We start from the raw sequence: 27679 nt of genomic DNA on the forward strand, positions 1-27679 counted from the left end.
TGGGCTACTTCAGATCTGAAATGGTGAAAAAACAGTCTTCAATTCCCTTACTTTTTGTACTCTTTATCTCTGTCTTGTATGAAGAGGTCTCTTCCTGAGCTAGATGAGAGCCTGATCATGCTGAGGGTTGCACCTCGCTCATGTCTCTGCAGCAACTTTTCTGATTAGACCAGCAACACTATGTTTATTCTGTTGTTTTCCAGGCATTACCTATAAAGAGATATTGAACTTCAAGCCACCTCAGACATCGGAGTCAAAGGAGACAGCGGTGTAATTGTGTGACTCGGTCATTTCAGAACCTGGCAGAAAGCAAGAAAGTTGTAAATGTTTGTGATATTTCAGGTGTATAAAACTTTTATAAATAAACTGGATGTGATCTGTTTTGTATGCACTATAAGAAAGAGCAGCGTCTTTTACTCTTCACGTGGAAGTTGGTGCCTTTGGAAGTAGTATTTCAAAACTGTCCAGAAACTTATTCTTGCCTACAACTTCTTCCTTCTCCATAAAAGAATTCAGACTGTGGTATCCTGATGCTGTCCTCAGAAGAGCAGGTAAAACTGATTCTTCAAATCAGAAATCAGAAGAATACAAGTTACCACCCTAAGCAAGCACAGAGCATGTTAGAGATCTGCCATGACTGCTTTCCAAGGCCATCGAACTGTTTTGAATGCAAGAAGTGTTTGTGTGACTTCCTCTGGAATATTTCACCTCCGTAAGATGCCTGGGGAGGCTAATCAGCTCCTGCTACCTCAGCTAGTGCAGCAGATAGCAGACTCACAGCCTGAATGAATGCTTATGTCCCCTGTCCTATGTGAGTGGAGGAGAACCTGGGCTCCAGCCATTTCTGACAGACCTGGGCAAGAGGCAAGAAGCAGAGAAGTGTTGATGTCCTAGATTTTTTCAAAGTAACCAGCATAGCAGGACAAGATTTGACAAACACGCTAGATGAGCATTTGCTAGATGAGCAACCACTGTCAAGAGGTACAGTGTTTTCCTCTGAATACAGTGCAGTTTCTCTGTGTAATAGACTAAGGATCAAGGATTTCCAGGGAGAAATTCTTAAGACTTTCTAAAATTTTGTAATCTCACTAGTATCTTAGTATTGAAATGATTGCTGAAACAGTAGATCATTTCAGGGGACATGCTGGTTATAGAATCGGCAGTGATGATTTTGGAAATACAGCTGCATGTGGTCACAGTATAGAAAATAAAATGAAGATAAAAATGCTACGCTGTAGCTTTTCATTAGGAATAGCTGCAGCAAGCTGTTTTGTTCACAGTGTATAAAGGTGTTGCCAGGTGCAGAATAACAACCGTTCAGGTTTTTACCTTTTGAACTCGTCTTACCTGGGGGGGGGAAACCCTCAGACCTTCTGTTAGGAAGTGCCTTACCAGAGAGAGTCAGCTTCCTAATGGGATGTTGGTTAGACAGTTGATGAGTTCCTCTTACTTTCTGGGTTCATTATTGTATTTTCCCAGGTACTTAGTTTGTAATAATCTCCCAGAGGTAGGAAAAAGAAACTGGCAAACCTTTGGTGAAGAATTTCTTTTATGACACTGCTTGTCCTTATCAAAGGTCATCTCTTTACAACTGGGTGTTTGAGTGTGAATTGTTCCCAATGCAATATGCTGTTGTAGGTTGCTACTAAGTGAAGCAGATATTTGATCTTAGCAGGTAATAACCGAAACAAAAATAAGAAATTATTTGGGTTTAGGTTTTTTTTGCATAAGTAACCAGTTTAAACCAGAAGTTTAATTGAGGCACAGTTGTTCTGTTTATTTCAATGAACGCTTAAGTGAAAAACCTGTAAATATTAGCATTGCTCTAAAAATTGTGATAAAAATTGATTAGCTGAGATAGGCACCTAGTCAGAATAAGTGGTAAAAGAAACCTTGAGTTATTAATGTATTTGACAAGTCATTAGAAATTATAGTTTCAGGATTGCATGCAAAAAGAGCAGAGAATGTAATTTGATACAAAACATTTTTCCACACTACAGATCACTGAGGAAGGCACACTTTTGCACTACTGACTTTCTGCTTGGACTACATTTTTATGTTAAATAGAAACTGAAGCTTTATTTTTTAGTGAGTAGATGTTTTCTCTTTTGTGATCATGCCCTGTGGTCCTCTTGGAAGTCATGGAAGAAAGGTGCCTATTGGAATTGGTGTATTTGATAGAGTCAGCCAAAGGCAATGGAGGAGTGTCACAAACTTATTTGGAAGTCTTCCCTCTGTATTTGAGGTGGAAATTCAACATCCCAAATTCTAGCTAATGTCTAAAGTCTTGATATAATTATAGAATCATAGACTGGTTTGGGTTGGAAGCGACCTTAAAAGATCATCCAATTCTAACTCGCCCTGCCATGGGCAGGGACACCTCCCGCTAGATCACGTTGCTCCAAGTATCATCCAGCCTGGCCTTAAACAGCTCCTGGGACAGGACGTTAATGCAAATGGCTCCAATATAAAACTGCAAGGGAGCATGTTTTCTCATTGAAAAACTAGTTTGTGTTTTCTTTCTAAGTGCCAGCACCTCAATGGGCATTTTCACTTCCCCCTGCTTTAGCTTGAGGGAAGTCAAGCCCTAATACCCTCTGCTGACCGAGGTGAATATTTCCCTCCACTAATCTTAACGTAGCATTGGAGAAATAGCTAGCCTGCATGAGATATACTTAAGAAGATAATGTTAGTTTGGGTAATATATTTGGGGGAATACAGAACTCTTAAAATAACTGAAGAGAAGACCTTGATGCATATAACAGGTGAGACAAAGGTACCGCTATGCTGTCTGGTCAGCAAACAGTCTGTAAGGTAAAATAACAAAAATGGAAAATTAGTCACATCTTGGCAAGGTGGTTCTGCTGAAAGATTGAAATCTGCAGAAATGGCTCCAAACAGACATAGAGATTATTTGTATAAATAGCCCATTAAAAGAAATGCAAGGTAAACCCAGAAATATTTTGTGTGGGAGGCAGCTGCTGTCTCAAATGGAGAGGCATTTCCTAGGTTTTTATTTGCTATTTCTGCTGGTGCTAAGCAACTCAGGAATAAGAATTCAGTTTCTGTTTGCCTTAAAGAGAAATGTAAATACATTCTGCATGTACTTGAAATGTATTGTGAAAAATAAAGGTTGAGGGTTTGTTGGGTTTTTTTACACAGTAATGGCCTTGTTTGCCCCATATGTATTCCCAAATGTAAAATCACTTTTGAAAATAGTATTTTTGGTTTAAGGGAACTGTATGAAACCTAATATTGTAGGTATGTTTCATGTAACATGAGCTGCTGATGTAGTTTATTTTGGAACTCAGTCAGACCACAGATCCTAACCTTTCTCCTATTTTCCAAACTTTAAGTCACCCACAGAGCTGATCTGATCGTCCCACTCCACCCAATTATTTCTTGCAGCATCTTGGATTTTACCAGACATCTCTGCTTGATCTGAAGGACAGGATTTCCATTCTTAAACACAGATGCATTCCTCAGCCTGATTTTAAAAGCCAAAGTCAGACCGACCGTCATCAAGCACATGTGTCTTCAAGTGGGACAGGGAAGTTTAAGTTAACAGAGTTCTGGTAGAATATACAGGACCTTTTCCCTGAAAACCCAGGTGACCCCTGAATCTTGGAGCAAGATGATCCCCTTACGTATTAGTCTTCCTTGCATTGAAGACTCATTGTTCATGCTAAATTTTGATAATGTGGTGCTCTGGGCCAAATGTGGCTCACAATTTCACTTCTTGATAATTTTCTGGGGTTTTCACAGCATAACGCTGAGGAGAGGGCTCATACATGTCCTGCAAAATGTCTGCAGAAGATGCACTTTGTTCTTGATTTGGAACTATGAGGCATTTGAGCTGGGTGAGATTATTTGAGCTTCCTACATTCTGATGTGCTGTTCAAATACATATTGGATCCTTCTAACCTGCTTCAGGTAAGTTTGTCAGAGCATCAGTTAGTTGCTGTCATTCACTGGACCTTGGTGTGAAATACTGCTGTAATGCTTCCCATGGTCGCTGCAGGTTCCAGGGAAAGAATAGGGGCTCATTACACCTGTTATCTCTGCCAGAATGCACTGTAGGGCAACTGAGGGTGTAAGTCAAATAATACCAGAAGCAGTTTCCTGGTCTACAGCACTTAAAATCTCCTCCTAAGTATTTTTAAGAATTCAGAAGCATGAGCTGGAGAAAGATGAAGGGAAGAAGACTTCTGACAGTTGGACTGGATTCCTGGTAGTTGAACTGGATGATCTTGGAGATCTTTTCCAACCTTGATTCTATGATTTTTGAAATTTCACAGACTACCAGTTAAAGAGCAGCTCTTGTGCACAAATTGTTTGCAGCCCGCTGGGATGGTAACATAATGATCCAAAAACTGCATCGCCACCTAGCAACCACATGCGGCTATTGGGCATGGGAATGATGCGTGCTTTTTAGCTACGAGGAACAGGGTGCCTCTGCAAGCAAGGAAGTGGGGACAAGGGAAGTAATTTAAGGATTCATTATTTTTATCTGCTGCTATTCTATTGTGCAAATAGAGCTTCTTTATGCCTACCCTTGTTACATCTCAGTGCTGGAGTTTTCTAGTTTTCCCCAAGATACGCTTCATCAGTAAGCGTCAACGTGCATGTCCCAGCTAACTTTGAGTCTTCCAGGCATGCAACTCTTCCACCTTTCGTTGAAGTATTTTGAATGTGCTGTTACCTTTGAGAGGAAAAATGAGGCAGCCACTGAAGCAACCAAATGAAGTGCAGTGAAAGACATCGCTCAGGCTCGGGTGGAAAATGCTCTCAGTTTTGTCTGCAGTGTCCTAGGGACATGTGCTCATAGGGAAAAGGAAATGTCTCTTGCTGTGTTTGTATGGTGTCTGCAGCACCCAGGCTCCCATATGAGTGATGCTCACGATCTAACACAACCAAAGACTGCCACCTAATCCAATTCAGTCTGATATTAATGGGAAATTCATTATTATTGTAACAGTAACATTATCACAATATTACATTCATTATCACAATATTATCACAAGTTACAACAGCACAGTTATACTGCTTTGGAAACCACGGGCATTTAGTCCACTGGGGGCCTGGGCCAAGGCAGCTTTTTTTCAGGCATGTTAACAGCCTATTTGTACACGACAGTGTTCCTGCCACCAAGCAGTGCCCTTTGGCATGTGTCCAAACATCTTGCTGTTTCTGGGAAACTCCTTACATTTTGGGGTTTGAGTCAAGTTTTAATTTCCTTTTTTATAAAAACAGTATTGTGCAACTGTAAGGAGCAAAAATATGGCTGAGAAGTGTAATCAGAAAAACATTAACTATTAAAGTCTTCTCTAATGCAAACCTCCTCAAGATCTAGGATATGTTATAAAATAAAAGTCAGTTATAAGGAATCAAAATTGCTACTCAGAAAGAACCCTGAGCCATGGCTGGAGTAACCAAGTACTTTTTGTTAAGAGTTTGAACTTTTAATCTCAAGACAAATTTTATTTAATGCAGAGAATTAACATAGTATAAACTTGGAATGAAAGAGGAAACATGACTGGTGCACACAAAATGTCTGTTAGTCCTGAAGAAGGGCACCTTTGTAAGAACAACTTTGAATAGTGGTGAGTGGAGCACAACAATGTGGGGAACCCCCTAGAAAGCATCCTCCAGAAATGTATGTTCATCTAGAAACAGGTATGGTTTTCCATCTTTCTGGAACAAGATGATCTAATCAGGCAAGTATCTGATTACATTTAAATGATTGCATTAAATGTAAGGCACCTCTGGTGAGCATTTTAGCAGGGGTTCTTAATTCTGGATTTCCAGGCAAAAATACAGCTACAGGGGTGTTCACTTCAGAGGCTCATTGTAGCCCTGACAGTCTCAATCTGACCATATCACTACTACCATCAACACAGTTTACCTAGATGAGGTCCTTGTCTATGAGTTTTGTCACATGGGTTTATGGCAATTTTCTTCATGTGGTACCACCTTCACTGAGGGCAATGACTAAGTCTTCTCTAGGAGTGTGTTATTATGTTTTTACCAGAAGAGATCCTAGCCCCTGCCCTCCAGCTCTTGCAGAAGGTGGCAAATGTGACCACTACATCAAGGTGGAGTGCAGGACATGAAAGGACTGTCTCATGGTTGCGGTATCCAAAATTATTCCCTGTAGAAGCCACAGATCTCTCCCCACATCTGCCAAAGCTGTCTTTGATACTTCCTCCTGTTTTGGCAGGCTGCCTGGAGACCTGGGCACCTGCTTACAGCAGGGAGCGCTCTGTGCTCGCGCCTACAAGCCCACAGGGAGCTGTGTGTTGGACACTGGGCTCTGCCCTAACAAACTCACCGGGGCTGGGAGTGTTTCCAGGTGCTGAACTTCAGCTGCCTGCTCGGTTAAATCACTAACGCAGTTTGGGGCCGGGGCAGTTGTGGTCTTCTGTCCCTGCCTGTGGCAGGGGGGTTGGAACTGGATGATCTTTAAGGTTCCTTCCAACCCAAACCATCCTATGATTCCTATCATTCCTATGATTCTGATTCCCCCCACAAAGCTGAGGAGCAGGCAGTGGCAGAGTGCTGCTCGTAATTGGCAGTGGGATGCAGTCAGCTGGCTTTGGAGGGTAAGAGGCTTTTGTAGCATGGAGTCGGGCAGGGTCTTGCCAGCTGGATTTCTTAGATCCAGCAAACTGCCCCAGATGTGATTAGTATACTAGCACAGACATGGCCGGAGAGCTAGCAGTGCCTGGAAAGGTGTGCTCACACCACACCGATGGGTACATAGACTGTAATCTCTGTGCCACTGCCCTCTAGCCACAAAAAAATCAAAGTGCAACCTTTGTGAAGTAGTAAACTACGTGATGGTGAGCTCTGCTGTAAAGAACGTAAGAGCATCTCCATGGACTCACAGAGGTTTGGCTGCAGGGCTGGGGGGCCAGCTCAGAGCCAAGGGCAGCCCCTTCCCTGTGGTGACCCGACGGAAAGGCTCCCAGATCTTGTGGGGCCAAACCCTGCCTAGGGTACCTGCTTCCAGCTGACCTTCTAAAACCACAGAAGGGAGAATTGTGTGAATGCTGAGACAGAGCTGCCCGCCAGCAAAGTGGGAGACCTAAATTACCAAGGACACAAATAAATTCCCAGTCCCACACCACATCACAAGCTTTAAACATGACTCCCCTCATGGCTTCTAAATACTCTGGTAATGCTTTACATTAAGGTTGCTGAATTATTAGAACAGGTGTGGAACTTTGACTGTGTGTAAACAAGTTACTATCAGGAGAGTCCAAAATGAGTGGGATTCGCTTCACAAACAGCTCACTATAAATATAACTACTACAGCTACTCAGTATTCCCATTCCAAATCCCTGAAACATAACATTAACTACTTTCCCTTAGGTTTCTCGATGGATTTTATAGCCTTTTGTGCTTTATGGCTGGATTAGTGGGTTTAATCACCTGGATTTGATATGATTTAAGTTATGAACTTTCTCCAGGTCTGTCAGGTTTTTAATTGCTTTCCATAGTTATTGTTTGGCACCATCACAGTGCTTTGAGATATAAATTATTTATGTAAATGGAAAATTTATTTGCACAGTTACCTCAAGCCTTAGCAGTGGAGTAAGAATGACCTCCTGTGAGAAAATGCTCAGGAAAGGCTGAAGAGCCAAGCTGTGCAAACAGAGAGCATTATTGTGCCCGAAAGACTGATTTGCCTTAATGTGCCAAATTCATACCAGAGGGTGCCCAAGGACTCCCTTTGGTTTAATAAAGTCTTCTCTAATATGGTGATGTGGCATCATCAGCTGTTTCAAACATCCTTTTGATCAGTTATGAAGTTTAAAGATGACTAAATCCCTTTATTCTTGTCCAGGAATGTTAGGTTCTGAAAAGCATGAGCATGTCAGTAAGGTTGGTTACGAAGAGCCTGAATAAGAAACAGTTCATTCATTTTGGAAAGGAGAAAACTGGAAACTTGGAAGCAGGCAGAATGTGAAGCAGTAGTTTGGTCCATTTTTTCTGTGTTAGCTTTATCTACTCATGTAGTGTTCTTACCAAGTAGATCAAATGCCACTGATCCTCAAAAAAAAGAAATAACCAAGTGAATGTTCCTAGGTGTGTGGGCACAGACCCAAGCTGGCTTCTCCCACTGGAGTGCAGGGAGGCTGTGTAAGGACTCCTATAAGCACAGGAAGATAAGCTGTTTGTTCCTTAAAGCTTGGCATGTGCACCTGCAGCATCTCTTGCTGGAGCCAAGATATTAGGATGAGGATGTTTTGTTCAGTCAACCATATGGCAGAGCAAAGTACCTTCCATATTGAATCCTTTTTTAATATCATAGTCTGAAACCAAACATTTTTATGTAACCTCTTGAAAGATAATTCACCAAAAAGAGTGGAACAAGTGGCCTTTTTATGTTGGACACCTTTGTCAATCTTGCTCAAATCAAAGTATGCCCTGAGAACTGCATTGGCTTTCAGGATATAATCATGGGTTATGGAAACTGTCATTGCCTTCTGTCGTACAGTGTCAGCCTGTCAATAGCTCCAATACTTCTATTCCATTTTCATAGAATATCGAGAAGAAAAATACTACCCAACAAAAATAAGGATGGCAAAATCTCACTCGATTGTTAAAAAAAAAAAAAAGAAGAAGGAAAAAGAAATAATACAGAGCATTTACTATGCAAACAAGTGTTCAGGTTATACTTTCTGGATGTATTTTCTAAAAATATTTTTCTCTTTTACCTATTCCCCAGGAAGAAGCAGTGGAAGAAGGAGATGGTCCCCACAGCCTGGAAACATTCCCTAGGCTCCAGCATCCTCGGAGGGCCCTAAAAACATCCTCTGTCAAGAAAAAGAGGAGAGTGATCGTCTTAGGGGATTCCCTTCTTAAAGGAATGGAGGGTCCCATCTGCAGACCGGACCCGCTCCACAGGGAGGTCTGCTGCTTGCCGGGGGCTTCAGTGAGGGATATCAATAGAAAACTCCCTTCCTTGGTGAAGGAAACGGATTACTATCCCCTCTTAGTATTTCAAATAGGTAATGATGACTTACAGCGCAGAAAGCTGAAAGCCATCAAAAGAGACTTCAGGGATTTAGGGAAGATGATTGAGGGCTCTGGAGCTCAAGTGGTGTTTAGCTCCATCCCAATACTAAGGAATATGGAGCAGGAAGTCAGGAACGTACAGATGATTAATGCCTGGCTCCGAGCCTGGTGTGAGGAGAGAGGCTTTGGCTTCTTTGATCATGGGGTGACCCACCCACCCCCAGGTTTTCTTACTAGGGATGGGTCATACTTGTCTCGAAGGGGAACTAAAGTTATCTCTAAAAATCTGGTTAGGCTCTTAAATAGAGCTTTAAACTAGATGTGAAGGGGGAAGGGGAGGAGACCAGGCTAGTTGGGAATGAGCCTGGAAGTGGGAAACCGGCGGCTGAGAAATGGTGTGCTGGAGAGGACCACCAGTACACCACAATAGGGCAAGTGAGGGCGAGTATAAGTGGGGACAGTAAGGATAAAACTGGGTCTGTGGAATTAGTTATTCCAAGGACCAGTCAATCGAGAATAAACTCTCTTCCCTTTATGAGGGCTGAAGGTTCATCAGCCCAGCTGAAGTGCATTTACACCAATGCACGCAGCATGGGCAATAAGAAGGATGAGCTGGAAGCTGTTGTAGGGCAAGGTGACTATGATGTCATTGCCATCACAGAAACGTGGTGGGATGACTCACATAACTGGACTACAGCTATGTTGGGATATAAACTCTTCAGGCGGGACAGGAAGGGTAGGAAAGGAGGCGGGGTAGCCCTCTATGTCAAAGAGTGCTTTGAAACTCTCGAACTGGATTACGGTGAGGACGGGATCGAGTGCCTATGGGTTAAAATCAGAGGAGCCCACAAGAAAGGGGACTTTGTGATAGGAGTCTGTTACAGACCACCCAGCCAAGAAGAAGCTGCTGATGAACTCTTCTATAAACAGCTGGGGACAGTCTCTAAATCTCTGCCTCTTGTCCTTGTGGGAGACTTTAACTTTCCGGATGTCTGCTGGGAGTACAATACAGCAGAAAGGAAACAGTCTAGGAGGTTCCTGGAGTGCATCGAAGACAACTTCCTTGCACAACTGGTTAGCGAACCAACAAGGGAGGGTGCCTTCCTAGACCTGCTGTTTGTGAATAGGGAAGGTCTTGTTGGGGATTTGACGGTTGGAGGACGCCTGGGATTAAGTGATCATGAGATGATAGGGTTTTCAGTTCTCGGTGGGATTAAGAAGGGGGTTAGCAAAGCAGTCACATTAAACTTCCAGAGGGCAGACTTTGGCCTGTTCAGAAGGTTGATTAGCAAAGTCCCGTGGGAAACAGTCCTTCAGGGCAAGGGAGCCCATGAGGGTTGGGCGCTCTTGAAAAATGAAATCCTATCAGCTCAAGAGCAGGCCATCCCTGTGTTCCGGAAAAGGAGCCGGCGGGGGGAAAAGCCAGCTTGGTGGAGCAGGGTGATCTCAAGATGCGTCAATAAGAAAAAGAAGCTCTATGTGCTCTGGAGGAAAGGACAGGCATCTTGGGTGGACTACAGGGACGAAGTGAGATCGTGCAGGGAAAAAATCAGGAGGGCCAAGGCCCAACTAGAATTAAAACTCGCTAAGTCTGTGAAAGACAACAAAAAGTCTTTCTACAAGTACATTAACAGGAAAAGGAGGACGAGGGAGAATATCCAGTCTCTAGTGGATGCAGAAGGAATAACAGTGACAGGGGATAAGGACAAGGCTGAGGTACTTAATGCCTTCTTCGCCTCAGTCTTTAATAGCAAAGAAAGTTGTTCCTTCTGTTTACAAATCCAAGAGTTAGAGGGGCAGATTGAGGCTCCCGTGATCCAAGAGGAGGCGGTTAGAGACTTGCTTGCCCAGCTAGACGTCCACAAGTCTATGGGGCCGGATGGGATCCACCCAAGAGTATTGAAGGAACTGGCGGATGTCCTTTCCAAACCCCTATCCATCATCTTCCAGAGGTCCTGGCTGACTGGGGAAGTTCCACTAGACTGGAGGCTGGCTGATGTTGTGCCCATATACAAGAAGGGTTGCAGAGAGGATCCGGGGAACTACAGGCCTGTCAGTCTCACCTCAGTGCCAGGGAAAGTCATGGAACAGGTAATCTTGAGTGCTATCATGAAGCACACGCAAGAGAACCGGGTGATCAGGCCCAGTCAACATGGGTTTACAAAAGGCAGATCTTGCCAAACTAACCTGATCACCTTCTATGACAAAATCACTCAACTACTGGATGGGGGAAAGGCTGTGGATGTAGTCTTCTTGGACTTCAGTAAAGCCTTTGACACAGTTTCTCACAGCATTCTGCTTCAGAAACTGTCAGCCTCTGGCCTGGACAGGCGCACACTCTCCTGGGTTGAAAACTGGTTGGATGGCCGGGCCCAGAGAGTGGTGGTCAATGGAGTTAACTCCAGCTGGAGGCCAGTCACAAGTGGAGTTCCTCAGGGCTCAGTACTGGGTCCAGCTCTGTTCAATGTCTTTATCAATGACCTGGATGAAGGCATTGAGTGCACCCTCAGCAAGTTTGCAGATGACACTAAGCTGGGAGGAAGTGTCGACCTGCTGGAGGGTAGGGAGGCTCTGCAAAGGGATCTGAACAGGCTGGACTGCTGGGCCGAGACCAATGGGATGAGGTTTAACAAGACCAAATGCCGGGTCCTGCACTTGGGGCACAACAACCCTATGCAGCGCTACAGACTGGGGGAAGAATGGCTGGAGAGCTGCACAGAAGAGAAGGACCTGGGGGTGCTGGTTGACAGCCGACTGAACATGAGCCAGCAGTGTGCCCAGGTGGCCAAGAAGGCCAATGGCATCTTGGCTTGTATCAGAAATGGGGTCACCAGCAGGTCCAGGGAGGTTATTCTCCCTCTGTACTCGGCACTGGTGAGACCGCACCTCGAATACTGTGTTCAGTTCTGGGCCCCTCACCACAAGAAGGATGTTGAGGCTCTGGAGCGTGTCCAGAGAAGAGCAACAAAGCTGGTGAGGGGGCTGGAGAACAAGTCTTATGAGGAGCGGCTGAGAGAGCTGGGGTTGTTTAGCCTTGAGAAGAGGAGGCTGAGGGGAGACCTTATTACTCTCTACAACTACCTGAAAGGAGGTTGTGGAGAGGAGGGAGCTGGCCTCTTCTCCCAAGTGACAGGGGACAGGACTAGAGGGAATGGCCTGAAGCTCCGTCAGGGGAGGTTCAGGTTGGATATCAGAAAAAAATTCTTCACAGTAAGAGTCATTGGGTACTGGAACAGGCTGCCCAGGGAGGTGGTCGAGTCGCCTTCCCTGGAGGTGTTTAAGGAACGGGTGGATGAAGTACTTAGGGACATGGTTTAGGGAGTGTTAGGAACGGTTGGACTCGATGATCCAATGGGTCCTTTCCAACCTTGTGTGATTCTGTGATTCTGTGATTCTGTGATTCTGTGAAAAAAAAAAAAAAAGCTTTCCTGCCCTAGTAAATTTAAAAGTAGTACTGCCATAGTAGAGATGTAGATATGAAAACATAAGGCTTAGGGGGAGTGGTGATAGCTATTATCAGACAGACATAACCAAGGGAAAAAAGCTAAAGAAGCTCTCAGGCAAACATGCTCCTTTTAAGGTCTGTAACTAGAGCTGCAGTCACAGATCTTTTGTCTCTGAATGCTCCTAAGTCAATTTCAAAATACCTTCCCCTCTAAACTATTTGCTCCGCTATGGTTCCCATAATGAAAAGAGCCTCCTGCAGATACAGTTATCAATCTTTGGTCACTGCAACCAGCATGAAAACCTTAATGCAATTTAGAGAATGAAAATTGTTCCTAAGCCCCAAAAAATCAGCTTTTCCTAATTAACCTTAGATTTAATTTTTCTATGGTTCCCCCTGCCTAAGCTTCATGAACTAATTAGAATTAAACCATGATTTCAAAGATCATTTCAGTACTGTTTGATTTTGAGCCATTTCCTAATGATTGCTCTATACTTTTTTTTTTATTTATTTGCTCAGATCTTGCTACTCTGTAGCTATTTAGGATTAATTCATCTTAATTTAATTTTCCAGTAGCACCACTGGGAAAAAAAGATTGCCCTGGGATGAGGGCAAAGGGCTGTGAAAGCCAAATGATAGAACATTTCACAGTGGCTCTATGGTCTGCATCCAGATTAGCAAATGCGTGCTGAAGCCATGGATCCTCTAATCCTGGTCTGTAGGCTGTAGGGCTCTGCCCAGGTATTTAAACCCAAACAGGGTTTAATCATTAGGGTGGAGACTTCTTTATCAATGAGCTTCTCTTGAGAAACAGTAATACACACCAAATGTCTTTGATCTCAATAGAGGCAATGTGTGTGACACAAGCCATGGTGAAAGGGAACCTGCCATCTGCCATCTGAGCTCTGAGGGACTGAAAGCCTAACAAAAGAGAAAATTATTTCCTTCCCTATCTCTTTCAAAATATATTGCATCTATACTTTCTGTTTGAAGACAGATTTTTTTTTAAATTTGATTCTCCCCTTTTCGAAAGATTTAACTCTTGTCATGAATACTGATGGGGCTGTCCCACAAAATGGAGGAATGAGGATGGAGCAGCTGCTGTAGGAATTGCCATGGCAATATGAATGCTCTCTATAGGAACAGTTGCTCAAGTTTTGCAGATTCTGAGGGCCCAGCACCACATTATACAAGGCGCTATGTACAAGGCACTATTTACGTGCACCTTTACGGTGCATGGAAAAGCTTTTGTAAGTGTACAAGATCCTAAATCTACTTACTTTTACAAAACTGTTCTACCATGTGTCTTTTCAGATGGACCGGGCTACTTATGAACTATTTACAGGGACACCATCCCTGTATGATAAAATAGGAAAATCATAAAGGTTTGATTCAAATAGAAGTAGTGCCTGTTTGGCCATTACCACATCTGATGTCTAGAGCTACCTGTGGTGATCCAGCTAATGCCCACCACGGTCCTGCCGGTCATTGCCGCAGTGCCGTGCTCCTGCTCTTTCTTACTGCCTTCACTCCTCACACAGAGGTGAGATTTGGCTGTGCATTTGTAATTGAAATGGGCTACACAAAAGGCCGGTGGCTTAGTTCATCAAAATCTGAAAAATGTTCTGTGTTCCTTGAGAGTTATATGAGAAATATAGCAGAAAAGTAGGTTAGTGAGAGCTGTGATGGAAAATAAGACTTTTGGCAGATTTAGAAGGTGGATGAAAGGCTCTAAAAGGCTATCTTTTGTGGTCGTCCTTTTCCAGAATGTGTCTGTAAGGGAATATGTAAAATGGGGAGAGTGAAAGTAAACAGAATATGTTCATAACCATCAGCGAGTATCCTCACCCTTTGGCCGCAGAATTAATTAACAGAAAAGAACTGTGTGCATAGCAGTCAGGTAAATATTATATACCATACACCTATGAATGGGCGCACTCATTTGTGAAGCAGTTATTCTCTTAAGTAGTTTGTAATTGCCACAAATAAAAGAAATATTTTTTCTTTCCTGTAAATCCAAAACCAGTTTTTGAATATTGACTTTATACTTACACTTGGCTTCAAGATACAGTTCTTTGTTTTAAGAAACACTCAATGTTCTGTATGCACATTTGTACTTGAATGAAAAAGTTTTCAAATTGTTTTAAAAAAAAAATCTCTTTCAATAAATACACTGACATAGAAACATAAAAATAAAGGCTAGGACCTATCCAGAAAATATTTTTTCTTTTTGATATTTTAAAATGTAAATTTACACCCAAAAAACCAATATTAGTCAGAGCCTGGAGAGAAATTTATAACCAAAAAAGCTGCCAGGATTCCCATGACCAGAATCTGAAATTCATGTCCAGGTGTAGCTCTGATTATTTCTCAATATATCTTTATTTTAATCTCAGCTCACCAAAACCAGTTGTTTTGATTATTTAGATTTAAATACATTTTCAATGCCTGGGAAAGAGATTACATTTTACCATCATTATTCAAGAGCAAAAATCACACTAATGCCAGAGGAAATTTTGCTAAGAGATTTGGCCATAATATCCAATTCAGATATTTGAAGCACAAGTATTTATTTATGAAACCTAATAGAGATTATTTAGTTTTGTTTATTCAGCAAAACATTTAGGCTGAAGTTTCACTTTTAAACAGATGCTTCAGGTCCGTGGACCCCTATGGCATTAAAGCAAAGTGAGCTTGGCCTGCAATATACTGTTAGAAGGTGAGATGCTGAGAGCTTTTCCTCCCCTTGGCCAGCCCGAATACATAGAAGTTAGATGCAAAATACCACTAAGTGACTTAAAAGGGATGGGCTCCAGGCGTTCTGGAGTCAGCGGACCACTCGCCCACAATTTTACTTGCTTAACTGATAGAGCTATCTCCAGTGACAGCCAGAAGCCAGACATGATTTTCAAGACTTAATGTGTTTCCTTCTTATCTTGATGATGAGTAGCTGGCTTCAGGCCACAGACAAAGGAAGAATTGGGGGAATAGACAAGACGACCGTGTTTACTTTCTCAATGGACTACAAATGGTTGGTATGTTCTTGCTGTTTACTTGCATCCCAAACAGCTGTTCCCTTGCCTTCCCATGAAACAGTCTTGAGAAGACTTGTACTCCCTTTTGTTCACAGAGGTTTAGAAACCATTCCCGCACTTTCTACTTAACCTCACTTTTTGCTTTATTTGCAGTTGCTTGTGACAATGGATAAGAGAGGACTCAGCTAGACAGAAAGTTGATAGAGGGGAAAACCAGAACCAGCCCAGGTGCTAAAGCATGCAAAAACTGTGGAAGTCTAAAAGAAACTGGAGCTTTCCGGCTGAGTGAGAATTGGGCCTCAAAGAGGTGAAACTCCATTTGTCGAATGATCCTTCTTCCACAAAATTAAATCAGAGCAAAACTAAATTGAAATCCAGTAAAACTGACTAAAAACAAAAAAAAAATCCCAGACAGTATTAGCCAAAACAAGCAAACCAATACCAATAAAAATAATACAAATAAAACAAAAAACTGAGACTTTTTATTTTTTGACCTGGAGGGAAACAGAGAGGAGTGGCTGTTACTACTGCCTTTCAGTGGCGGATGCTCCACTGGCACAGGATCGATTGTGTAAAACCCTAAATTCAGATAGACTGTATTTTGCTCCCACCTGAAAGCCATCATTTGGAATCTGCTTAACCCTGGAGCAAAACCACAAAGCACTACTGAGTCTGCCGCACAGCTTCATGACTAAACAGCAAAATTCTACTTTCTTAACAATAACTGTGCCAGTGCTTCTCTCCTCCTCTCAGCCACCTTGAAAGTAAACATCTTCACACAGCATTTAACCAATACCATGTTCACTGTAAGGTACCACTGTGCAGCAAATGGGATATAACCTCAATGCAGCCTGTGAGCGTGCCTCTAGTAAGTCAGCACGAGATTTCAGTTCTTCCCCTGAAATCACTTTACGTGGCTTGTCCTGCTCTGCAGAGGCAAAAATATTGCTGGGCAGGAAAACTGAAAAATGAATGGGTCAATGAATATTGAGATGGCAAAGGTCAGAGTCGTATGCCTGCATTAGCTGTTAGCCGATTAGCAAGTCATCTCACCCACCTATGCCCTTTTTCTACCCAATGTACCTGGCCTGCTTAGAAAATCCTACTTACCCAGGTTTGGCATAGTATTCAGTGCCCTTGTCCCTTTAGGTGATACTGTTAGAATCTGTGTGGGTATTTACATGCCTCCTCCTCACTGAACACTTATCTGAACACTTTACAGTGAAAGGCACTTAACTTCCAGCATCCCTCCTGTAGTGTTATCTGGGAAGGTCTGTGTGTGGAGTACAATGCAGCGGGGTTAAAACTTCTAACAGGAAGCTTGTGACAGAGTCAGAAACTGTTGGGGTCACCCAAAGCATCAACTTTCTCTTTCCCTATTGAAACAAATTTTCCTCTCAGTTAATAAATTAACAGTAATAAGGACAGAGCTCAGCATGCCAGGGCAGCGAGCCCTTAACTATTCACATTACACATTTATAAGGAAATAGAATATTTCTGTTCTTTAAAAATTAAAGCAATGCTAAAGCCATTGTGATGAATAAATTAATGAGGCTTCTTCAAAACCATTTATTATTCTTCCTCCACTGTTTTGCAGATGCCATTTGTGCCTAATTGGTTTTTTAATAAAGCAAAGGAAACACGAGGAAATAAATCCTGCCTCATAGAACAAGGATGTTGGTCCAGCAAAGCTGTCATTGGAGTGATGGCCACCTCGCCCCAGCTTACTTTTGCAACCCAGGGTGCACAGTTAGCAGCTTTGATCCTTGTCTGTGAGCCTTGCATCGCTACAATTAGACTTCAGATAAAAATGACTCCAGCCAAATATTGCAACAAATATTTAGATTAAATCCCCAGATCCCTACATCTGCTAGTTTGTTCTCAAACTCCTACTTCCTTTGAAGAAAAAATCAATCCCGTTTCTTACTGGGGTCTGACGGGTGGCTCCTGGTTAATCTCTGTCTGTCTCCCTGGTAACAGTCAAAGCAGACGACAGAGAGGTGGGCAGAAAGGGAGCCTCCAGTCCCTGTTCCTGCTATCAGGGACTATCAGCAGGTGACCATTGCTCATATCCAGAAACAATAAATACAGCCTGCGGCTAAGAGAACAACCATGGCAGCTTTCTTCAGAAGTGTCAAGGAGCATTAGCTGGACTCTAGACTTAGAGATGGAAGTTTCCCTAAACCCTCCGGTCTTGTATTTTATGCTGCCCACTCAAAATGTGCACAGACACTGTAATTCTCTTGATGGTTTGGTAAACCAATATTTTTTTCATTTTAGACAGTCTTTATTCAAGCAACCTCTACAAGTATATATCACTATGATCAGAAATATTGAGGCCCCACCAGCTTTTGTGTAATTTGAATGTTTACCTGGTGTGACAACAGTAAATCACAGTTTACTCTGTTCCCAAAACCAAGCTGTGTGTGTATTTGTCTGATGCTTTTTTCCATGCCCTGTCAAAGAGCAGCTGAGCATTTGCAGAAAAAGGAGAGTCTGGCACAGCAACACGGGTGCTGCAGCCCACACTGCTGCCAAGGAGCCAACATCTGACTGACCTGAAGCACTCTCCAAGAAATGGCAATCTACTTTACATGTTCATTTTTAATAACTGCTCCGCGAGACTCCTGCTAAAAAGGATAAATGATAATGACTTGCTGTCAAACCAAGTTTCAAGGTAACATCTGCTCATGAAGAATATCAAAATAATTAAACCTAAACAGAAGCACAGGCAAAGTCATTCCCTTGAAATGCTGGTGAGCATAGTGAAAAGAAGTGTTAAACTGGCAAATTCCTTAGCAAATGATGACACTAAAAATGGCACAGGTTGAGGAATTTGACCCAGCTAACATCTTGAACCCAGTGTCAGAAGGGAGAGGAATGAGAAGCTCCCATAAATGACACTCTCTGCTGACAAGAGACAGCTAGCAGAAATTACTGAATTATGGATAATGCTCTGGCTTCAGACCCAGCCTTAAACCCATAGCAGTCATAGGTGTCAAGCAAAGGCATCTGTGCACAATTTGTTCTTGGAGCCACTGATGATCCTTCAGCCCTCAAGTGAGCTTCGTCATTCCTGACAAACACATGAAATCTTGCTCGTCCTTGGGTGGATGGCTGCTTCACTCAAAACAGCAAAGAAAACAAGAAGAAATAGAAGCAAAGCAAATGGCTTGCCATTCTTCTGATGACAAACCCATGGAGTTTCCCCCAGGTCTGCGAACCCCCTGGGCTACCCACTGAAGAACCATGCCAAACATGGCCAAGCAGCCCCTTCCTGACCCACTGATCTTCCACAATCTTCCTGTGTGGTTGAGCCCTCAGCCTCCAAAGATGCCACAGTACTCACAGGGAGAAAAATTATTTTCTTTAGCATTACAAAATCATCATCCAGTGAAAGTCAACTCACAAAGCAGAGCATCAAAAGACAGCTGGCCTCCTTTGAGATATATCTGAAGCTAAAAGAAGGTTTAAGGTACACCTCCACGGCGGCTCATAAACGACCTACACCAAAAAGCAACTCAGAGACACACGATTGTTTCTTTCAGGACAGTTTTTGTGGAGACTAAGTTTGTCAGGAGAGATACTAGCTCTTATTAGGTTATCTTTGTCTCACACACTCTCGCTATGCTTTTCTCTGTTCTATCCATCAATGGTTGCTCAGAGGGAGCACTCAAAATCAGACCTGCTGTACCACAGCACAGCAGCCTATTCTCTGGCACAAACAGAGCTCAGCCCTGCACAGGCCAAGAACGGGGTGATTTGTGAGGTGCTCTGGGGCAGGAATGGGCAGAGCCAGCCCCTATGGCAGTACCACTGGACTGTACTTGCAGAGCAGCGCTGGCACAACTAGCAGCTCAGAAACATCACAGTTTCTGGAGTAACAAAGTTAACTCAGGTTTTAGGATAAATCAAGTTTTCCTCTAGATTGCAAGTGACAGAGAAAAATATCTAAATAATTGAGACCAAATGCTTTTTCTTAATGTATATTTTGCATCACTCAGAAATGTGTGCATAATAGCATGCCCCATACGCAATGGAAGGTCTTCTTTCAACAGAGATCTTGCCACCTGCTTTTGGATAACAACCAAATGAGAAAAGTACTGTGGAAGAATACTACTGGGTCTAGAGAGAAATTTGATTAATTTCATAAAATTATGAAGTGACTTGGTAAGGACATCAGCAATGTGCATGGCTGCAGAAGCTTGCTGAATAAGGGGGACTCATACACGGACTTCAGTGTTCCTCCATTTGCTGAATGCCAAAGCGATGCTCAGGTGAGAGACATCAGGGCACCTGCAAGATTTCTTAAGCTTGCATGAGCTGAGCTCTACACAACGGGAAGCTTTGCCTGTGCACAAGCACTCAGTCTTATGGCTTCACCCTGAGCACACGTGAGAGCCAGATGATACCGGGGAGCTGTTCAAGGAGGCTGCGCATTTGGCTTCATCTGTGGGTCTGCCCTCATCCCTGTGCTGAGTAGCGTCATGCTGTCATTCCACTGCAAAAAGGTACCAATAGCAGCTATGCAAACACGTGGACCTCAGGGATACCTGCACAGATTTAGCAAGGCTGGGACTTCTAGTGAGTTTTAGTAATGCTCTTCATCTTCTTATAGAATACATGGAGCACCTAGCAAGGGGATGCTACCATGAAGTGCTTCATCAGGCAAAATCAGCCTGGTTAGGTATTTGGTTCCTCTGTTTTGATGTGAGATAACAGATAGAGAAACCACATTTATTGGAGAAAACATCAAGCTAGTAACAAAGCATGCAAAGAAAAGCTGACAGTATTTTCGAAATATGCGGTTAGTTCCTGGAGCCTTTCACGCCGTGATTTTTTCCTACTTACTTAAACAGATACTGTAATTTTCCCAGTAGCTCAGAGTAAAGAAGACAACAAAAGAGAAATCAGTTATTGATTTCAAAGATGCTAAGATTAATAATCTAACATTTAGGTATAAACATGTAAATAATGTGTAGCACGTTGTCTCAATGTGCTAAATCTAGGTAGAAGAACAAAAAACTGTTGTTTCTGAAAAATGTTATTTCAGTTGTCGGTAAAACTAGATGAAACACTGTTATGAACATAGTAATTTTAGCCTAATACTCAAGCCAGATATTTTACAGTAGATCCATCTATGTATTATTAATAACAAAATATTTCTGCTAATTATTCATGAAATAAGAAATGGAAATAAAAATTGACACCTATAACAAACTGGAAAAAATGTTTTCATCAAATCAAAAATTTCCACAAAATGCTTTGTTTAGATCTTCAACTCTTTTAAGTAATAAAAAGACTTTTCTATTCATAATAGATAAGCTACACATCACTCAGACCCTCAGTCACCTTAACTGATTCCTCAACTTCTCTACAGTGAAGAGCTGTTTATCAGCACTATACTAAAATCAGTAATGAAGTACGCAGTCAGCAATTCTGTTAAATTTTATCTTAAGAAGTTTAATACTATTTTCTGTGCTACAAACAGAAAATATACACCTCTGGTATAATTTGCTTTCATATGGCTTCATGTAATTATAATTTATTGATAAATAGGTGAAATGCTGCACTATTTGAGCAATTTTAAGTGTAGCCAGATTCATTTGAAATAATAAAAATGTTTCTCCATATGTCTAACTGCTTTTTTACTGTGAATAAACATTGATAGCCACAATAGTCCTACAATTCTAAATCCACCTCTGAACTTAAATTAATGAAAAATATGAGTTCTGTAGCCATCTGACAGGCAAGGTACATACTCTGATCAATAAAACAATGCTGTAAAAATTAATTCTATTCTATTTGAATAGATTATTGAAATATATATATATATATATATATTAAAAGAACAGTTGGGACCTTTAGCATGCCACAGGATGGGGATTCATATTTTCAGACAAAATACCTGGCTAATAGCAGGAGGCTATCTCTTTTATAGCACTTGACCGAATAAAGAAAGTACCTCTTCTACATTGTAAAACAGTGAAAGAGACATGAGCAATTAGCACAAGCAAAACATTTTCACTTGATAAGTCAATCTAGGCTGTTTTTTCTGCCCTGTCAGCAGTGTCTGAAAACAAAGGAGACACAGCGGCCCCAGGAGACAGCTTGTCTGCCCAACTGTTTTTCCTGGGGGATCTCTTAATTTGTTTTAGAAAGCACATAGCAAACCTTCTAGGTGTCAAAATGCAATATGCCACACAGCATTCTGCAGCAACTGGCACTGTATGACATATGAAAGGCTATACCAAATCAGTGTCTTCAGGGAACATACTTAGATACTTTGTCTCTACCTCCCCAGTTATCACAGCAACCCCTTGAACAGGCAATAAGACCTGGTTTTGTCTTGAGTGATTTGATAAGCAGTTGATAACCAATGGTTCATTAAGCTCTTGGGGTATATAAGCCACGAGGTTTTCAGTGTGCCCCTTGTGCTTGGAGGGTTTGACAGCTCCCTGCTCAGCAGCCCAGGAGTTGCTGGAAGATGGTCTTGACTGCAGAAATGCTTGTTTTCGCTTTGAGTGGTTTCCTAAGAGTGGCAACAGGCTTTGACATTGGATTATCCACGAAATGTGTAGTGATACCCAAGGAAATGCACATGTGCCACAAGATTGGGTACTCCGAAATGAGGCTTCCCAACCTGATGGGACACACAAGCATGGGAGAGGTTATCCTAAAATCCACCACCTGGCAGCACCTTGCGCACACAGAGTGCCACCCTCACGTGAGGACATTCCTGTGCTCTCTGTTTGCACCCATCTGTTTAGATACGTAAGTACCACAGAACAATACAAAACTCCAGCCTTTATTTGCCAGAACAGGGATAAAATGAAATGCATGTTTATCGTAATCTAAAGGCAAACTTCACTTTACCTGAAATAATTCTACTAAATTTTTCATACTCATTGGAAAGAAAAGTACTGAAAATCTGTTTCACTTCAACTTTAGTTTGCTTTGGGGAAATGAATGCTGTTGTCAAAGAATATCATGTTCGATTTTGTTACAGATTAAATGTTATTCTTTTTAATTTAGAGTTGAAGCACCTGTTACAAATAGAACCAGGCTTCTGCTGAAGCTTTTCTCAGGATGTCATACAAGCGTTTAAAAAGCAGTGACTTAATCCTGTAAGCACAGTCCAGCCCATACACAGACCACGTGCATAGCTTGCACAGCTGCTGCTTTTAGAACTATGTTATTGTTGAAGGATGTTAAATATCATTGAAGACAATGTGTTTTGCACAGAAATCACTGTTACAATAGTATCTGTTATCACTGACTGAGTTTAACTGATTCAGCCTGGTATTTTCCCCGGCGACAGGTTTATCCATCCTTGTAAGAGTATGTGTGTTGCCGTCCGTAACAGCTGTGCCCCAGTGCTTGCCTGCCATGGACATGCCTGGCCTGACAGTCTGGACTGCGATCGGTTCCCTGGGGACGAGGACATGTGCCTGGCATCTCTTACAAAGGAATATAAATACTTGCACAAAGGTAGCTCGCGGATGGCAGAGGGGACAGTGACTGTACTCTGTGTTCTGGGAATCAAGGAGATACAAGCAGCACTGTTCCCACTCAGTGTGTGATTTTGTAAGCCGAATCTATTCATACTGCTTCACCCCATTTGTCTAGGTGGCAGGGGAAAGTGCTAGTACTTGCAGTGTAAGCTGCAGCAGACCTCGAATGGTGTACATCAGCATTGCTTCAAAAAAATAAAATGTAGCTCCTCTAGGCTTAGATAGAGGATAAAGGAGATTATAACTGCACACAGCTATGGGCAGTATCATACCCACAACAGCACACTGTATTTGATTTATTTTGAGGTGTCTTAACACACTTATCAATAGCCTTTATCAGAGATAAGTGGCACACCTGAATTCACATATTCACAATCCTAGGGCAGCCGAATGCAGGATCACTATCATCCACCTAACCCTTTCCTCACCCACCTTAGCCGTAGTAAGTACTGTATTTGATGGTGAGAATTGAGCTCTTCAGTCTGAACAAGGACTGAATGGGCATGGAAGATGAAACTCCTTTTTATCCCTAGCCATGTTTTCAGAGAAGTGCGTACACCTTTACAATCTCACTGAACAATTGTGTATTTTCTCTGTCACCTCTGTGGTTAAACAGTGACCTCTCAGCTTTGACAGCAGAAAATTAATACAAATTATTCCAAAAAGGTAACTTTGAAACTTTGTCATTCTTTACCAGTCCTGCCAAAGCCTGCCTGCCAGGCCTGCCCAGCAGTGGAGGAATTCTTTACATACAAAAGAGTTCTTGAAGTTTTCTGTGACAATAACTTTGGTAAGTCTTTGCTAATATGTCTGCTAATAAAAAGACTAATGGCTCTCCTTCTAAAATGCTTTGAAAATAGGATTAAAATAACTGTCAGTTTCTGCTGGAAATTTGAAGTCCTAATCCTAAAAGTTTGGCTGCCAACTTAACTTTAGCTTGTTTATCAGAATTAGTTCATTCTCAGCAAAATACAAGGATTTATTTTACACGAAAGATTTATTAATTATCTATTTTACAATTAAATAATACTTCTTTTCTTGTCTAGTTGGCCACATTGTAGTACAACATACTTATTTAAGTATTTCTGGCAAAAGCAGACAAATAAGCAGATTTGCCCTTTAATAGTGGTTAAACCTGAATAAAAGCTTTGGGTTTTTTTTTGCCAGTGAACAGCATGTCCTTATTACTCATTTGCATGAGTTTTTCATGATACACAGCTTACTAAAAAGGAGACTCAGAAAATTATATTAGTAAAAGAATTTTTGGAGTGACATGCAATACTTCTGAGTTTGCCCTAGAAAATTCTTCCAGAGCCCTCTGCCATCAGTGCAAAGGCTCTCAGCAACTTCAGATGGCTTTAGATCAAGTTGTATAGAGAAGAGTCCTAAAAATTGTTGCTAGAGTCAAGTGGAATAGGTACATGCCTGTAATGAAAAGGGAATATCTGAAAGAAGCACTGCTAGCCATTTTTGCTGAGGGGTTCATCACATGGACAATGTGAGTTTCAGGAGAATTGCTTGGGCCAGCTGGGCAGCCTGACAATACAGTGCTAACAGCTTACAATGTCTAATTATCTACAATATCCAACATACACAGTGATGGTAAAAATACACTACTCACTTAAAGGAAAACATGTTTTTCTATTTGCCTGTATTTTAAAAAGTGTACTGCTGCTGGAGGAGGCCTTGCCATGCTCTAGCACCATGAATTATGATACTATTTTTAAGGAATCATCCTGATTTCATTGGCAGTGTTTCTTTCTTTCTGTGTTTTAGTAAATGGAATGACTTATACATTTCTGTTTTCCCCTCAGCAGTGAAAGTAAAGCTGTCAAAACAGAGAACAGGATTTGGTCACCAAGAGTATAACATTGAATGCCAAGTGGAATTCATTACTCAGGGTTCACTCTTGCCTTATGAAACTCAGAGTACGATACAACAGTGGCTGCTTATCAATGAAAACTGCACACAGAGGTTGATTCCAACCCATCGTCCCATGATGTATCTCCTTGTGGGGAATATTGAAGAAGGCATCATTTTAGTAAACCAGGTTTATCGCTGGCAGAGGAAGGACTCCCAGCTGGCTTTGGCCACTCAAAAGTGGAGATACCATAAATGTTTGTAGATATTTATCATTTTAATTTGTAAAAAGACTATTATACTTCTCATGCCAAACCTGTCTTGTAAATACGAATGTATTATAAGTGGAATGTAAAGTCTTAATTTCCTTTTAAACTGTATTATAAGTGGAACTCAAACCCTTCTGTTATCAGGCCTCCTTTCTGTAGTGTTACAGCTATTCACATCAGCTTTGAACTTGGTCAACCATGTATAAATATTTCTTTGAGTTATTGCAAAAAAAATAAATATTGTACTATGTGCAAAACCTGGAATAAAGCAACTTTAATCCAGCTGACTACCTTTAACGTATTTTTCTGTACTGCCCATTCTGCAATTTTCTCGGTTACCTAAACATTCTCTTGCTTAATATTTCACTAATCCACCGTATTTTCTCCCGTTAGAGTATTTTAAAAGAAAGCAGCCGGCAGCCCTCTGCTGGTGGCTTTTGCAGGGATCAAAGCAGAATAAATAGGAGTAAGTAACCGTAAATACAATGCAGTTGACCCCAGTCATAAGATTTGGTCAAAGAGCATCACTTTACAATGACAGAGCTGGCAGTGTCTTGATGGTAACACCTGAAAGCATAGGCTAAACATAGCTTTTGAAACTTTTTATTCTTGTGAGACCATCCTGAATGTAAAAAGACTCATCTGGAATGTAAATCAGGTCAGTGCTACTGAAAGATCCCTTTTCATTTTCAGATACATTAAAAAAGTCAATGCAGAAGCTTTACCAGTTGTCTATGGGGACAGCAGGGGACTAACGGTGTGATAATACTCAAGAAATGCAAAATATTACAGTGGCCTTGTGACAAGTGTCCTCAGCTGCAGTGCAATGCACTGATACTAAAGACCACATGAAGATGGACAGAACTTGACTTAATTTTAGTTTAATAAATATGCAGAACAGACCCAGGACGGGTAGTTTATAGTACATAAATTAGAAACTATTTCAGTAATACAGTGTCTGTTATGTTCATATGTTCTTGAAACAAACGTGGGAAAAGTTTACGGTCAGTAGCTTTCTAAAAGTCACATCTGTAATGATTTGGTTCCTGGTATGTCTCCAGTAACTGCAGATTTGTATGCATGCTCCTGATGACACCTGCTCCACAGCTTATCACGGAATGAATGTCCTGAGTTGGAAGGGACCCACAAGGATCATCGAGTTCAACTCCTATCCCTGCATAGGACAACCCCAACATGCACACCATGTGTCTGAGGGTGTTGTTCAAACGCTTCTTGCTAGGCCTGGTGCCATGATTGCTTCCCTGGGGAGCTGTTTCAGCGCTCCCCCCACTCCTGGCACATCTTCCTGCCATTCCCTCAGGTCCTACCGTGAACTGGAAAACCAGGTAGAAACTGAGGAAAGAGAGCTGAAACAACCTATATTCAGTCTGTGATGTATAATTAAGTCACTGCTTAGTGAAAAGTAGATTGTTCCAAAGCTGGGTTCAAGAAGCTCCTGCCAGACCGACAGGAGAGCCAGGAAGCACTGGTGCATCCCACACTCACTTTCCAGGTGCCCCTGCAGGAGCAGTGCCTGGGGCTGCCTGGAATGAGACCCTTGTTCCTCTGCAAAAAGGAAAGAGTGGTCATAGAATCATAGAATGGTTTGGGTTGCAAGGTGATACAATATGTGGAATATTTCAAAGTGGAATATTTTGATTTAGCCAAAGAACTAGATAGGCCAAAGAACTACAAATGGGGGAAAATAAAATGATGGGGGAACAATATTACAGGACGTGGACGATACCCTCATTGCTGCAACTGCTAGAGAAGACTATAAATCTTTTAAGCTTTTTGGACAGAGTGGACACAGGGTTTCCAGAGAGAAGGCTCGAAGAACTGTGATTGACGTACAATAAGGACAGTGACAACTGAGAACAGAAAGAAAAGAAACCATTTTCCAACCACCCCGGACAGTTTGTGAGTTAAGAACTTTTCTTGGGATGGCGGGATGGTGTCAGCTCGGAATTTCAAATTATGGACTGTTAGTAAAACCTTTGTGTGAGGTACTGAAGACATCGACCCCTGAGCACCTGTATTAGACTGATAACAGCAGGGCAGCAAATATTTGAAATTAATTTTAATAAAAACACCAGCACTTGGGCTTCGAGACTTATCAAAATATTTTGATGAGAGGTGTGGGACAGCCCTGGGAGTGTTAATGCAATTTCTGGGAGTGCAGAGATGTGCAGTGGCCTATGTCTCAAAACAACTGGATAATGTCAGCCAAGGATGGCAGCTGCTGCCACAGGAATATTGCTCCAGGAAGCTTGCAGATTTACAATGGGTCAGAAGATGACAGTATATGTATCACATATGGTCATCACTGTCTTGGAACAAAAACAGGACATTGGCTCTCTCCTAGTCGAATATTCCCAGGTGATATTGTTAGAGCGAGATTATGTCCTCCTTAAGACCACCTCAGCTGTTAACCTGGCAGTGTTTCTCTCTACTGACCATGTGGAAGGGACTCCCAAGTATGATTATTTGCAGATGACTGAAGTATATTCCAGTCACCCGGACCTTAAAGAT

General features: G+C 42.0%; 2 protein-coding genes across 3 annotated transcripts in view; both read left to right on the top strand.

The window, feature by feature from the left end:
• The window catches only part of MAPK12 (mitogen-activated protein kinase 12), a 42884-nt gene extending 37530 nt beyond the window's left edge, over positions 1-5354 (top strand). The window contains exon 12 of one of the 2 annotated variants that reach the window (XM_054056377.1): positions 204-5352. In XM_054056377.1, coding sequence (XP_053912352.1) covers positions 204-274 — 71 coding nt within the window. In that variant the 3' untranslated portion in view covers positions 275-5352. Of the gene's footprint in view, positions 1-203 lie in introns of both variants that reach the window. The other variant, XM_054056379.1, reaches the window with a different exon arrangement.
• A 16637-nt stretch (positions 5355-21991) lies between these two features.
• On the top strand, positions 21992-25269 carry LOC104055294 (secreted frizzled-related protein 2). The gene is made up of 4 exons (XM_009556404.2): positions 21992-22278; positions 22826-22995; positions 23716-23808; positions 24833-25269. Exons 1-4 carry the CDS (start codon positions 21992-21994, stop codon positions 25141-25143), a joined length of 861 nt encoding a protein of 286 aa, XP_009554699.1. The 3' UTR covers positions 25144-25269.
• The last annotated feature ends 2410 nt before the right edge of the window (positions 25270-27679 follow it).

The sequence above is a fragment of the Cuculus canorus genome, chromosome 1 (assembly GCF_017976375.1).
Source record: "Cuculus canorus isolate bCucCan1 chromosome 1, bCucCan1.pri, whole genome shotgun sequence".
Lineage (NCBI taxonomy): Eukaryota > Metazoa > Chordata > Aves > Cuculiformes > Cuculidae > Cuculus > Cuculus canorus.